Below are 15,689 nucleotides of genomic sequence, written 5' to 3'. Positions count from 1 at the left end.
GTACAATCACCAAATTTCATAATATATTATGGAAAAAAAACTAATTTTGAACACGGAGGCCCTGAGTCATTAAGGAGAGTAAGGCATAAAAAAAGGAGTAAACCTCATCCTGGACAAAACCATGTTACAATGCAAGGGGTCAAATTAGTTTATTATTTTGCACATAAAAGATAATACTGTCTGCTTTTACATGTAGCACACAAATACTTGATAGCTTTATTTTTACACTGAAATTTAAAGTTGATTTAGGACAAATCCCAACTTTAAATCTGTCCCCACATTTTAAATTTACCTCCCCCTCCAATGAAACATGCCCAGGTGCAAAGTTGTTCCTTTTTTTTGCTTTGCTTTCCTTAGTAACTCAGGCCCAGAATGTAAAACAAGATTTTTCAGGAATGGAGGTAGAGGGGAAATGCCTCTATGTAGGACATATCTCATACAGGAGGGACATTATAGTCTTACTAACAGTTAAAGGAAAATGCTCTTTAGACAATAATCAGTTCTCTGAATTAATTGGATAACTTGTTGCACTTTTTGAAAAGTAACAAATATAAAATTAGATATATTTTAAAGATCTCGTCCAAGTCAATAAAGCAAGTTGGCCGATAACCTCTCTAACTACAAACACAGGAGATATTATTACGATATTTGAGAACAGTATGAAACAGCTTCAGGAAATACACTTAAGACACTTAATAGGGCATATATTTCACAAGCCCAGAGAAAACACATGATGCTAGATAAGACAGGAAGATGTTTGAAATGTACAAGAGAACGGGTTTCCTTCTTCCTTAACTTCTGTGAATGCGGGAAGGTTAAAACATTCTCGGGAAAAGTGATGTCATTTGTGAATACGACTATTAAAATTAAATGACACAAAGAATGAATACATATGTTTTATTGTTACTTTGACACTTGGATCCCTGAATGTCCAATAGCGGATATTAAACCGCTACTTACGTAGTAATGACGGTAGCTAAACAAATCAATTCATTCAAACCTCCAACCCCAGCCTTTCTCTATGAATTGAAAAATTACTAGGCATTGTACACTTTGATAGAAGGGTCAGAATCACAGATGTACGGAAGGGTGTGTTAAGTTTCACAATAAATGGGGACCTTACATTGAAACACTCTGAAACTGAAAGCAAAATCTTGAAAATATTTGAATATACTGACTGGTACATTTTATGTGAATTCAACAACTTTAGTTGTTATGGGTTTGTTTGGTTGTTTTGTAATAAGATGGTACAAATTTGAATTGTTGTACTACCTCAGAGATATATGGATGACTTTTGTCTTTCACTATTATTTCAGTACATAATTCAATCATCTGTATATGGATGTAAATGAAAGACAACATTCTCAGATGAATCTGTAGTTTGTAACATTAGATTACAATATTTGTTTCTTTTTGACAATTCAAACTAAAAAGATTTATAAAAAAATGCACAAAATAACATTGCTTTATTTTAAGCTGTGACTACAGCGCAGTCTGAATCTGAACGCTATTGCTCGAGTGCACCCTTACTGTACACGTCTACATTACAACAACTCCTTATGTCTGTAGGGGCATGACGGGGAAGGGAAGGGGTTAAGTGACAAGAAGTCGCAGGTCTAAATAAGCTTAGTTGCGTATATTCACTTTCTGAGTATGCGCGATGCACAAAAATGCAAAGGTCACACAAGCAGGCGTATGTCTTACTCTTAATCAGACCCATAGTGTGCTTAGTCATCATGGCTGGTATCAGATGACACCACGTACTTATTCTGCTGTGGCTGATGCAATGTTTTCCCTCCTTCCGTAGAATATTCCATGTTTGTAATAACTTTACCTTGAGATTTCATCACCATTTATTTATATAGCGCCACTAATTCCGCAGCGCTGTACAAAAAAACTCATTCACATCAGTCCCTGCTGTATTTGAGCTTACAGTCTAAATTCTCTAGCACACACACACACACAGACACACAGGAGAAAGTGACTAGGGTCAATTTATTAGCAGCCAATTAACCTACCAGTATGTTTTTGGAGTGTGTGAGGAAACCGGAGGACCCGGAGGAAAGCCACGCAAGCACGGGGAGAACATACAAACTTCACACAGATAAGACCATGGTCGGGAATTGATCTCATGACCCTAGTGCTGTGAGACAGAAGTGCTAACAACTGAGCCATTGAGATTTGAAACTGAACTTTGTTTGTCTGTCGTTATTTATTTTTACTACACCAACTAATCATGTCATAGACTCATGTAGGTGGGGCCCTCCTAGGTTCCTCGGAAAACAGTTCGGAACCTTTTTTTTTTATAAGTTGCACAAACGTTTGCCTGTGTGTCATTGAGAAAGGTGTGACGTACGCCACTGGAACTTTGAACACAATAAACATATTTATGTTTATTTTTCACCTATTCTCAAGTCCAGAGAATGTTTATTTTACATTTCATCAGAGGCAGCAAGTGATATGGTCATATGACGGGCAGCACTGTGGCACAGCAGCAAAATCAGCCCATTGGAAACAAGCAGTTTCTCCGGCTCTATTAGCATGTAAACATCGCATCTGGCGTGTTGCATAGATTGAAGAATCACATATTACATACATGACAAATCTGATTTTTTCCTAGGAGTCTGGTCCCCTTGGGCAGACTTTTCCCCTTCATATTACTCACCTTTGCCCGGTCCCATTTGCCACTTTATGATTCGCTCCTTCCCTTCCCACCCCAGCCCCTGTTTCCTGCTAATTACTCATTGTTATATATAATAATATTTGATTTTATTTAAAACCCTGTAACTGTTCCTGGCTATTTATCACATATAATGTGATCTTAGACTAACAGACTAAGGGGTCTATTTATTATAGGGAGAAAATCCCTAAACAATGGGAATTGTCTCTGGATTTAGGGTTTCTCCCTATTTAACAAAGGCCCCAGGATGGTGATGATTATCGTTTTCTATAGTCATGGGGCTCAGATGTGCAGCTATAGAAATCTTCCATATCACCTCAATATTGATAACTAGACTCTATGTATAATCTGTCCTAAACTGATATGTACTTTATTCAAAATAAGAGTAAGAGGACGAAGGTTATATCAAGTTGAAAACAAAGTGAACATGTTTTACTTACATGTGATGCCTTCATCAGTTACTAATCAAGACTTGTTTTCCACTTTTGTATCTTTTATATAAACATGAATAAATAATTGCATAATTATTACGTAGAGAGTTATAAATATATAAATACATTGTTATAAAATAATATCACTCTAGAATTTGCAATAAAACAATGCTACACGGATACCTGCACTTAACCGGCGCAAATACCGAAAGGTGTAATTATAAAGCTGACCAGACACCTGCTGATTGGCTGGTTGTGTTTTGACCATCAAGATGACCTAACTGTGACATGTGTTTGGCTCACAAACAGTTGTATTTGCCCGAACAAACCATGATCAGGAATATTTGGAAAGGTCTGGAAATCTAGCTGATGGTCACAGTGGAATATATGTGCGATCATTAATTCTCTCTCAAAGTTTTTGTAAACAGTCATAGCAAAACAATATATCATTGAGGTATTACATGGCCTTATGAACTTGATGTTGTGTGTATTAATAAAGTTTTTAAAAGAAGTATTGTACGATGGGCAGACCAGGAGCAATGGAGCCCCTTGTAATAACGTCTTTCTGTATGACTTACTAAAAAATGGATTTAATGATGCTAAATTAATGTAGATGTGTGTACAACTTAACTTGAAATTGATCATTATTAAATAAATATTTGGTGCTATCATCTATGGTCTTGGTATTCTTACCTTGTCCTCAGGAGACTTTTACAGTGTTCCTGTCACCTACACAAAGAGGAGGCAGACATTTTATAAGCTAAACCAATATTCATGAAAATGCACTTGGGCTGCATTCCGATGAATATCTGATCAGACCAAAAAATGTCTGTCTTTGTTGTACATAACCATCCTGTTCACTTTAAATCTGTTCCTGATTGAATAAAGTTTGGCAAATTGCAATGCAGAGTTGAATTGTAAACCTGTATTTATTTTAAATATAAAGTAGCTTCTATGTTCATTTACAATATCAAACAAATTTAGTAAAATAAATGGTTTAAACGTATTCTGCACATGAATACAACTTTCATTAGTCAAGTGGATGTTCTGTCAATCCACTCCAATGGAGCAATTGATTTACTTAAAAATAACCAAATAAAAAATAAATTATATTCATGTTAATAGTTTAATAAGAACCAGGATACCTAGACATTTGCGGTATTGATCTTGTAAAAGTCACAGACCGATCTGTTAGCCACATACAATAATGAAGTTATTCTTACTGGCACATAACAATGTGAGACTGTAACATACCACATTCCTGTCCCTATACATATATTGTAACATTAAGAAATTACTGCTACTGTCATCAGCTCCAACACTAACTAGGGAGGGACTCGTATGGATTATGAAACTGAAGGTCATTGATTCCACCAATCCAGAGACATTTATGTTCCCCAAACCAACAGGAAAATTAACCCTGGATTGAGTAAGAAACAGGCAGATTATGAGGTTGAATTGTAAAATGTTATTTTACAAACTCTAACATGTGAGCATTGGCTGTGTTACATACACTGTGTGCTGCTCTCCTGCACACTGCATGTAATATGTCGCTGTAACAGGGATCATGCATGCAACATTTTAGACGCGTAAGACATTTACCGTAATCATTTTTCCTTTATTTGGCGCCTGAAATGTCGAAACTGTGTATGATAATATGCTGCACCTACTTCTGCATTTTCACTGAAACAAGCTTCTTATGGGAACTAAAAAAGTATATTGCTATAGGTTTTTTTTTAAAAAAAAAACAACCAAAACATTACAATAATGTTAAATATCTAGGACATAGTTTTATAAAATAAAATTATTTTTGCCTAATAATTTCACTAATGTATCTTCTCAATAAGCTAATGTGTTGTAATAACAATAAAGCAACCTAAATATTCCACATAATCTTAATATCCACAATATACAGTGATGTAAAAAAAATAAAGTTTTAACTTATTATTTCAATGAAACATTTACTTATTTGGATAATGTGTGTTAAAGTCACCTGCGGCCCCTTCTAACATTCCCCTCCTCGCGCCCCCATTCAGATCAAAAACAGAAAACACCCCACACTAATTAGTATTAGTATTTCAAAGTTCTCCTACAAGACAGCTGCTCACCAATAGTTTTGATTGCTTAAAATGGTGACAAAGGTTAAATCAAGTTTGTGGAAATAAAAAAACAAGCTTTATATAAATAAGATGCCTTCTTCAATTATTAGTTTTCCACCTTTCATTTATTGCTTTTCATATAAACATGAATAAATATATTACAGACTTATTACACAGAAAGTTATAAATATATAAATACATTGTTAAAAATAATATCACTCTAGGACAGTGGTCAGGAAACAGGGGTAAATTACCCCAAATGGGGTAAAAATGAAATTCCTGGGGGTATTGCTGCCGATTCACATGCTGTCAGTTGGATTGTAGACCCCTTTAAATATGAAATTGCTGTTGTACCAGAAGAGCCTCAAGGGTTGGCAGAGGCACTTCCTGAGCTTCGATGCAATAATGAAGCACGTGTTGCATTTCAAAACAAAGCAGATCTGTCATATTTTTGGATGTCAACAGCTGCAAAGGCATCAAAATTACACATGAGATGGCAGTCAAAAAGTTGCTGCCTTTTGCAACAACCTACCTTTGCGAACAAGGATTTTTCACTCTAACGTACATAAAAACAAAGCAGAGAAATCGATGGGACACTGAAGACTGTATCCAAACTGCTCTGACATCAAAGTGCCCCAATATTGATGCTCTCGTATCAAAAATGAAGCAACATCATTTCTCCAAAACCTGAAGTTTTGAAGTTGAAGCTTTCAAAGAAATTTGGAATAGATTCAATACCATTTTGAATTCCAATAATTAATAATATATGATTTCCTTCCTTTCAAATCAAGGAGGTAACGTCAGCGTATCTAAATATATTTGGGGCTAAAAAGTAAAAAAGTTCCCTGACCCCTGCTCTAGGATTTGCAATGTACGTTGCTACACGGATACCTGCACTTAACTAGTGCTAGTTTTACTTCTGAACATCTTAATAATATTTGCAACAGCGCTGCCACAAAGTGCCCACATACAACTATCCAATAATTGCTGCTGGGACTGATTGTCGCCCTCTTTATTGTTGGTCTTGGATGTTGGGCCGGACGCAGGTGCAGCCCACAGTGACCAGCTGCTTGTCCAGCTTATAGACGGGATTACATCCTCTCATCTCACGGTGTATCACCAGGATCTCCTGTCTGATGGGGACGGAGTTCAGGCTGATGTCCACATTACCCTCCGAATCCAGACACCCGGTGTGAAGACACTTTGCCTCCGCGATTCTTGGAGGGAATCTGTTGTTGTTTACATCAAAGCTGCGGACACAAAACAAACAGTAGTTATAAATCATTAACTTGTAGCTTGTAGATACTGAAACAACTTTTTCAAGATTAATAAAATGGAGTTATAGGAAGTAAATAAACTTCAAGTTTAAGTTATTTGTTTTTAGCTAGTTGTCCAGCCAGAAATATGTAAATATAAATCTGACCACACAACTGTTGACTGGCTGATTTATTTTAACCTGACATTGCCACGTGTGTGGGCCACAAACACTTGGGTTTGTGTGAACAAATAATAGAAAAGTCTGAACATCTAATCGGCCGATGATCACATTGGCATTTGTGTGGCATCATTATTTCTCTTTCAAATTTCTTGTAAACAGTCATAGCAACACATTATGTAATAGAGGTATACAATGTCCTTATGAACTTAATGTTGAGTGCAGGGGAGGGATGGAAAATTTCAGCCCCAGGGGTGAGACTCGACTCAGCGTCCTATTTTAAAGGAAAGAAATTCAGGTGGCCCATTGAACCAGCCCAAGGCAGCCCACTATGGGACCAGCCCAGCCTTCCCCTGGTTGTGTGTATCAATAATGTTTTATAATAATGTTGGGATAGGATGATTGTTTGACCAAGAGCAATGAAGCCCTTTGATATACACATAAGAAATGGGCTACTTAGTCATTTGTGACTTTGATCCAGTAAAATAAATCAACCCATCTGTTGGCCACAAACAGTTATGACGTTCTTACTGGTACATAACAATGTGGGAGACTAACATTCCACGTTCCTTTCCCTATACATATATTCTTGTTTTCAGAAATAACTGCTACTTCCATCAGTTCCCACGCACACTAGGAAGGGACTAGTATGTACTATGAACTGAACGTCATTGATACTACCAATGCGTAACTGTACCCCAAACCAACAAGAAAATAAACCCTGAATGGAGAAGGAAATCCACAAACTGTGAGGTTGGGGTGTAACTGTGCATCACAATATACATCAACTACAGTTACTATCAGCTTCATAAAAACAGCTTGTTCTACCAGGTGAGAAGAAAGATTTGGGTTACCTGTAATCCCATGGAGAGATGGAACGTTTCTTCATAGAACCGCTCTGGTCATGGGCTTCATGATTACTCATGTTCAGGCTGACTGTCACTGTGGATGAGGACCTTGTGACATGTGGGCATCCACCTTTTCTGAGATGATGTTGACCCAGGCTTTGGGCAGGCAATGAAGTGGTAACTTCCAGGAGAATCAGCAGTAATGTGACCAGAATCTGGGGGATAGACGGGGGAATATAAGTGATCATGTAAATAGTTTGTCATATCTTTGTAATGTAGAGAAAAAAAATCTAACGTTATAGCTCTAAATAAAAACTACTTCTAGTGTTTCACTGGATTGACTGTGGGATACATGCAAAGAAAAATCTACCTATCACACACTGTGTCCTAGGATCATGAAGCTCTTGTTTCTTTTATTTGAGAGGTCTCTGATCTATAGAGATTCCGATCAGTTAGTGATACAGATGATTACTGTAGCAAAAAATGAAAAAAATTCTGGCAACCAAAGTTGGACTGAGGTATAATCCCACCAGAAAAATCAGGGGTCCACAAAATAGTGTTCTGTAGAGTGAGATTTTGACTTGCTCTTAACTTGTCCAACTTTCAACTCCCTTCCCATCAATTATACCCATGTATGTCACAAACACCAGTAGTAAAACAGGGTAGGACTTGAAGCCTATCTGAGTGGGCAAGTCTGCCTGAAATAGGCACAGTTAGTCCCACAGTTAGATGACACCAACAAAGACCTCTTTTCCTGGCAAGTTTTAAGAAGTTATCTGATTCTCATACAAAATTCCTTGTATACATATAAAATAAAATGTAATCATTCTTACCATGGATTTTCCTCTCAGTTTGTCCATAGTATTGAGGTTTCTTGGTTCCTTCTGTGTGTCTGTGAGACCAGTGGGTGAATATTTTGAGACGTACAGGACCAGACCTTTTATACAGAGTACGCTGGGGTTTCTATTGGTTCTTGGTGCAGGTCTGTGGTTTCATTTTAAAGTGGTTTCCTCTGTGACACGTTTGTACCCAATACTCTTATGTCAAGCAGAAGGAAAAACCTAAATTGTAGATAAGATGAGCTTTCCGAACTAGAATCTGCTGGTAATTGATTAACCAAGGCAGAGTAATCAGGCTAAGGAATGAATTTATAAATTTGCATATTTTTCTACAATATCTCACAGTAGAATTGGGTTGTGGCTTTCTTTATTACTAATATGAGTTTATATATTAGTTTAAATACTAAAAGGTAAATGTATCAAGCTGAGAGTTTTCCGGTGGGTTTGAAAAAACAATCAGATTCTAGATATCATTTATTTAGTACATTCTACAAAGTGACAGCTAGAATCTGATTGGTTGCTATAGGTAACATCTACACTTTTCAAACCTGCTGGAAATCTCCCAGCTTGACACATTTACCACTAAATGTTCTTTCATATACATGTATGTGTTAGTATGTCTGATCTAATCCTAACATTTTTTACCATTTTAATTTAAATACATTTCATTTATAAAGATTCATTTTTTTTAATGACGGTAGCTAAACAAATCATTTTATTCAAACCTCCAACCCCAGCCTTTCTCTACATATTGAAAAATTACTAGGCATTGTACACTTTGATAGAAGGGCAAGAATCACAGATGTACGGAAGGGTGTGTTAAGTTTCACAATAAATGGGGACCTTACATTGAAACACTCTGAAACTGAAAGCAAAATCATGAAAATATTTGAATATACTGACTGGTACATTTTATGTACATCTGACAACTTTAGTTGTTATGGGTTTGTTTGGTTGTTTTGTAATAAGATGGCACAAATTTGAATTGTTGTACTACATCATTGATATATGGATGACTTTTGTCTTTCACTATTATTTCAGTACAAAATTCAATCATCTGTATATGGATGTAAATGAGAGAGAACATTCTCAGATAAATCTGCTGTTTGTAACATTCTATTACAATATTTGTTTCTTTTTAAAAATTCAAACTAAAAAGATTTATAAAAAGAATGCACAAAAAAACATTGATTTTTTTTTTAGCTGTGACTACAACCCAGTCTGAATCTGAATGCCATTGCTCGAGTGCACCCTTACTGTACACGTCTACATTAGAACAACTCCTTATGTCTGTTGGGAGATGACGGGGAAGGGAAGGGGTGAAGTGACAAGAAGTTGCAGGTCTAAATAAGCTCAGTTGCGTACGTTTACTTTCTGAGTATGCGCGATACACAGAAATGCAAAGGTCACACAAGCATGCGTATGTCTTACTCCTTATCAGGCCCATAGTGTGCTTAGTCGTCATGGCTGGTATCAGATGACGCCACGTACTTATTCTGCTGTGGCTGATGCAATGTTTTCCTTCCTTCCGTAGAATATTCCATGTTTGTAACAACTTTACCTTGAGATTTCATCACCATTTATTTATATAGCGCCACTAATTCCGCAGCGCTGTACAGAAAACTCATTCACATCAGTCCCTGCCATATTTGAGCTTACAGTCTAAATTCTCTAGCACACACACAGACACACAAGAGAGAGTGACTAGGGTCAATTTGTTAGCAGCCAATTAACCTACCAGTATGTTTTTGGAGTGTGTGAGGAAACCGGAGCACCCGGAGGAAACCCACGCAAACACAGGGAGAACATACAAAATCCACACAGATAAGACCATGGTCGGGAATTGAACTCATGACCCCAGTGCTGTGAGACAGAAGTGCTTACAACTGAGCCATCGAGATTTGAAACTGAACTTTGTTTGTCTGTCGTTATTTATTTTTACTACACCAACTAATCATGTCATAGACTCATGTAGGTGGGGCCCTCCTAGGTTCCTCGGAAAACAGTTCGGAACCTTTTTTTTTATAAGTTGCACAAACGTTTGCCCGGGTGTCCTTGAGAAAGGTGTGACTTACGCCACTGGAACTTTGAACACAATAAACATATTTTTGTTTATTTTTCACCTATTCTCAAGTCTAGAGAATGTTTATTTTACATTTCATCAGAGGCAGCAAGTTACATGGTCATATGACGGGCAGCACTGTGGCACAGCAGCAAAATCAGTCCATTGGAAACAAGCAGTTTCTCCTGCTCTATCAGCATTTAAACATCACATCTGGCGTGTTGCATAGATTGAAGAATCACATATTACATACATGACAAATCTGATTTTTTCTTAGGAGTCTGCTCCCCTTGGGCAGACTCTTCCCCTTCTTAATACTCACCTTTGCCTGGTCCCATTTGCCTCTTTCTGATTCGCTCCTTCCCTTCCCACCCCAGCCCCTGTTACCTCTTAATTACACATTGTTATATATAATAATATTTGATTTTATTTAAAACCCTGTAACTCTTCCTGGCTATTTCTCACATATAATGTGATCTTAGAATAACAGACTAAGGGGTCTATTTATTATAGGGAGAAAATCCCTAAACAATGGGAATTGTCTCTGGATTTAGGGTTTCTCCCTATTTAACAAAGGCCCCAGGATGGTGATGACTATCGTTGGCTATAGTCATGGGGCTCAGATGTGCAGCTATAGAAATCTTCCATATCACCTCAATATTGATAACTAGACTCTATGTATAATCTGTCCTAAACTGATATGTACTTTAAAAAAAATAAGGGGTGGGGGGACAAAGGTTAAATCAAGATGAAAATAAAGTGAACATGTTTTACTTACATGTGATGCCTTCATCAGTTACTAATCCAGACGTGTTTTCCACTTTGTATCTTTTATATAAACATGAATAAAAATTGCAGAATTATTACCTAAAGAGGTATAAATATATAAATACATTGTTATAAAATAATATCACTCTAGAATTTGCAATAAAACATTGTTACACGGATACCTGCACTTAACCAGCGCAAATACCGAAAGGTGTAATTATAAAGCTGACCAGACATCCAGTGTCAGACTGGGGCATGAAGGGCCCACCGGGGGACTGCAACGCTAGAGGCCCACCAGTGGGGGTGTGGCCAGCCATCATAGAGGCGGGACCAGACAGCTCACGAAGGACAGCTAGTACAATAGTGTAGTATATAAAGAATGCAGTGTGTATATAGAGTACACAGTCTTGACCTGCCCCTTAGATTGGGTAGAACAGTCACCAAAAATTGGGATTGTTCCAGTAAACCAGGCTTGGCTAACCTGTGGCACTCCAGGTGTTGTGAAACTACAAGCCCCAGCATGCTTTGCCAATATATAGCAGCTTATTGCTGGAAGGGTATGCTGGAACTTGTAGTTCCACAACACTTGGAGTGCCACAGGTTAGCTAAGCTTGCACTAGACTCATTTGACAGACTGTCCTACCTGTTGTTGTCACTTTTACCACCTGTGGCTTCTGGTTTCTTTAGTTGCGGCTTGTCTGGATCCTGGAATATTGAGGGTCCTATTTGGAAAAAATAATGGATACATTTAGAAAACACCAAGTATCCCCGCTATTAAATCAACAGCACCCACATTTAATAAATAGGCCTCTCTCCAGCCCCAACATTAAAGTAATAGTACTCACATTTGATAAATAGATCTATTTCCCTCCAACCGACCCCAACATTAAATTAATACTATTCCCATTTAATAAATAAACCTATTACCCTCCCTCCAAACAGCCCCAGCAAGAAATTAATAGCATTTATGTTTAATACATCTATTTCCCACATTAAATATTAATATTCACATTTAATAGATAGCCCTCCTCCCCACACTCAGCCCTACATTCAATTATAGACTCAAACCACCCCATCACCCCCTCCCTATAGTGTTCTCTGTACAGCCCCCCTCCCTATAGTTTAGCAAAGGCAGCCCCCTCTAATTATAGTTAAGCAAAGGCAGCCCCCCTCACTATAGTTTAGTATAGATAGGCAGCCCCCCTATGCCACATAGTAGTGCCCCAAAACAATATTATGCCACACAGTAGTGCCCCAAACAATGTTATGCCACACAGTAGTACCCGAAATTCACATATGCCACGTAATACTGTCCCCAATTCATATTATGCCCACAATAGTGTCCCCAATTCAAATTATACCCTCAATAGTGCCCCCCAATTCACATATGCCATGGAATAGTGCTCTCTCAATTCGCGCACACACTAATATATATATATATATATATATATATATATATATATATTCTCTGCAGTAAGCCTCTGCTTACCCAGTAGCTAGAGAACAGATGGAGGATATATATATAAGATAATTCTGTGTCAAGTGAAAGTCCTGGAATTTGGTGGAAATTAAAAGACATATCCAATAATATTAAATAAAAATAAGAAAATCTACTTACCCATATTTTGATTGATGCAGCCTCTGCTCCTTAGTCCTTCAGCGGCGGCGGGAGCATAAGACAGTCAGCTGACAGGAGGAGGAGGGGGCAGGTCACATGATCGCAGCTGTGATCGCATTTGAAAGATGACTGCAGCCAGTCATCTGTAGCAGCAGGGACGCCGATCACCAGGTGAGCTGACCCCCCCCCCCCCCCTTTGATCCAGAACGTGGCTGTCGGCTGGATGACAGGATACGTATGTTCAGCAGCCATTCATTAATTCCTGGTTTAAGTTAAATATTCTACGAGTATTCCCTTTATTATTCCGCTCCCGCTCAGTTTGTGTGTAACACACTTACTGACAACATACCTTGACAAAGACTTTTTATCACAAGTCGAAACGCGTTGGTTAGATTTGAAGGCGGATGAGACCCGACCGAGTGGGGCTTAGCGGTGGAGTTCGCGGTGGTGATAGGACATTGTGACCATCTCTTATCATTTGTGACGCGAGCATTTCATCTGCCCAAGGTACGGGTCCATTTGCTCATGTGTTTTTTACCCTCACTGTTTTAATAAAGGGTATTACGCCAGATTTGTTCCTTTCTCTTTTTCTTTGGGTGAAATATCCGAGTATGACATCAGGAGTGGAGAAGGAACACTTATTTGTGATGTGAAGGCGTTATTATCATCGTATCTGAGTAAGCATACACCCATAAGGGAGGTGTCACGAACAGGGTGCTGCTGTAATAATCCACACACAGGATTTACTTGGATTTATCATTTTAATTGTGGTTTTATGCTATATGTTTATACAGATTGCACTATCATCCCTGTTTTTGTTGGGTATATCAATACCATATATTTCAGATTACGGAGGTACAAATTGTGTCTGCAGCTACTTCTATATTCAGCAGTATATATGAAGGTTATCCCTTATCCACTGTTTAGAAGATTTTGTCAGCAACGTCCATCCTCTATCTCATGTGCGTAGAGACAGCGCCATATGTATGTATATAATTGTGTGATATATAGGTTTAAATCTGAAGCACCAGTGGATCTTCACATATACATATTTTGGCTGCTATTTGAGTGAAGCGCCACAGTGGCAGTTGCCTATCTTTCAACACTTACTGACAAGAAGTCTGATGTGCGTAGGGGGAACTGTTCCCTGTGGTCAAACCTTATCTGGAAATATCTGACAAGAATCCCTGGACCTGGTCTCCCAGCAGCCACACGCTCCTCTGTCTAACACGCTGGCAGGATCTGGGCACACGTACTGCGTGTAACACGGGTGATATCAGGATGGTGATTGGGGAACTCTCCACACCAGGCCGGCAGTGAGAATGATTACAAAGGTTTATAACAAGCAGACGAGATGAACTCTGTACACACAGCAGCAGGGACGCCGGGGAGGGCAGCAGGGATACCGAACATGTGAGCTGAATGGGCTCCCCCCAATTCTAGAAGGGGGTGTGGCCGTAAGGCAGAGGGGCCTACCGGTGGTTTTTCCGGTAGTCCTGTGGGCCAGTCCGACACTGCAGACACCTGCTGATTGGCTGGTTGTGTTTTGACCATCAAGGTGATCTAACTGTGACATGTGTTTGGCTTACAAACAGTTGTATTTGTCCGAACAAACCATGATCAGGAATATTTGGAAAGGTCTGGAAATCTAGCTGATGGTCACAGTGGAATATATGTGTGATCATTAAATCTCTCACAAAGTTTTTGTAAACAGTCACAGCAAAACAATATGTCATTGAGGTATTACACGGTCTTATGAACTTAATGTTGTGTGTATCAATAAAGCTTTATAAAGAAGTACGGGATGATTGACAGACCAGGAGCAATGGAGCCCCTTGTAATAACGTCTCTCTGTCTGACTTCTTAAAAAACGGATTTAATGGTGCTGAATTAATGTAGATGTGTGGCCAACTTAACTTAAAATTGATCATTATATTTGGTACTATCGTCTATGGTCTTTTTATTCTTACCTTGTCCTCATGAGACTTTTACAGTGTTCCTGTCACCTATACAAACAGGAGGCAGACATTTTATAAGCTAAACCAATATTCATGAAAATGCACTTGGGCTGCATTCCTATGAATATCTGACCAGACCACAAAATGTCTGCCTTTGTTGTACATAATCATCCTGTTCAATTTAAAACTGTCCCTGTTTGAATAAAATTTGGCTAATTGCAATGCAGAGTTGAATTGTAAACCTGTATCTATTCAAAATATAAAGTAGCTTCTACGTTCATTTACAATATCAAACAAATTTAGTAAAATACATGGTTTAAACTGATGCTGCACATGAATACGACTTTCATTAGTCAAGTGGATGTTCTGTCAATCCACTCCAATGGAACAATTGATTGACTTAAAAGTAACCAAATAATATTCATGTTAATAGTTTAATAAGAACCAGGATACCTAGACATTTGTGGCACTGATCTAGTAAAAGCAAACGATCCAACTGTTGGCCACATACAATTATGAAGTTCTTCTTATTGGTACTAACAATGTGAGTTTCTAACATACCACGTTCCTCTCCCTATACATATATTCTAACATTAAGAAATTACTGCTACTTTCATCGGCTCCAACACTAACTAGGGAGGGTCTCATATGGGTTATGAAACTGAAAGTCATTTATACCACCAATGCAGAGACATTTATGTTCTCCAAACCGACAGGAAAATTAAACCTCGATTGAGTAAGAAAAACGCAAACTATGAGGTTGAGTTGTAAAATGTTATTTTAAATGCTCTAACATGTGAGCATTGGCTGTGTTACATACACCCTGTGCAGCTCTCCTTCACACTGCATGTAATATGTTGCTGTAACAGGGATCATGCATGCAAAATTTTAGACACATTAGAGGCTCATTGTAATGAGTGTGCCCTTTTTGGCGTTTGAAATGTCGAAACT

General features: G+C 38.2%; 1 protein-coding gene across 1 annotated transcript; it reads right to left on the bottom strand.

The window, feature by feature from the left end:
* Window positions 1-6,129: 6,129 nt before the first annotated feature.
* LOC142142608 (interleukin-17F-like) lies at window positions 6,130-7,582 on the bottom strand. The gene is made up of 2 exons (XM_075200483.1): window positions 7,500-7,582; window positions 6,130-6,460 (listed from the first exon to the last, which is right to left on the bottom strand). The coding sequence occupies exons 1-2, from the start codon at window positions 7,568-7,570 to the stop codon at window positions 6,223-6,225; spliced, it is 309 nt and encodes a 102-aa protein (XP_075056584.1). The 5' UTR covers window positions 7,571-7,582; the 3' UTR covers window positions 6,130-6,222.
* Between the last annotated feature and the right edge of the window lie 8,107 nt (window positions 7,583-15,689).

The sequence above is a fragment of the Mixophyes fleayi genome, chromosome 3 (assembly GCF_038048845.1).
Source record: "Mixophyes fleayi isolate aMixFle1 chromosome 3, aMixFle1.hap1, whole genome shotgun sequence".
NCBI classification, from domain to species: Eukaryota; Metazoa; Chordata; class Amphibia; order Anura; family Limnodynastidae; genus Mixophyes; species Mixophyes fleayi.
Note: the sequence above shows the minus strand (reverse complement) of the source record. Positions and strands in the feature narration are given on the sequence as shown.

Excerpts from the sequence above, each read along its gene's own strand:
- LOC142142608 (XM_075200483.1), bottom strand. The coding sequence starts at position 7,570 with ATGAGTAATCATGAAGCCCATGACCAGAGCGGTTCTATGAAGAAACGT. Across the intron at positions 6,461-7,499 it reads ATCTCTCCATGGGATTACAG|CTTTGATGTAAACAACAACA; the intron begins GTAACCCAAATC and ends TTGTGTCCGCAG.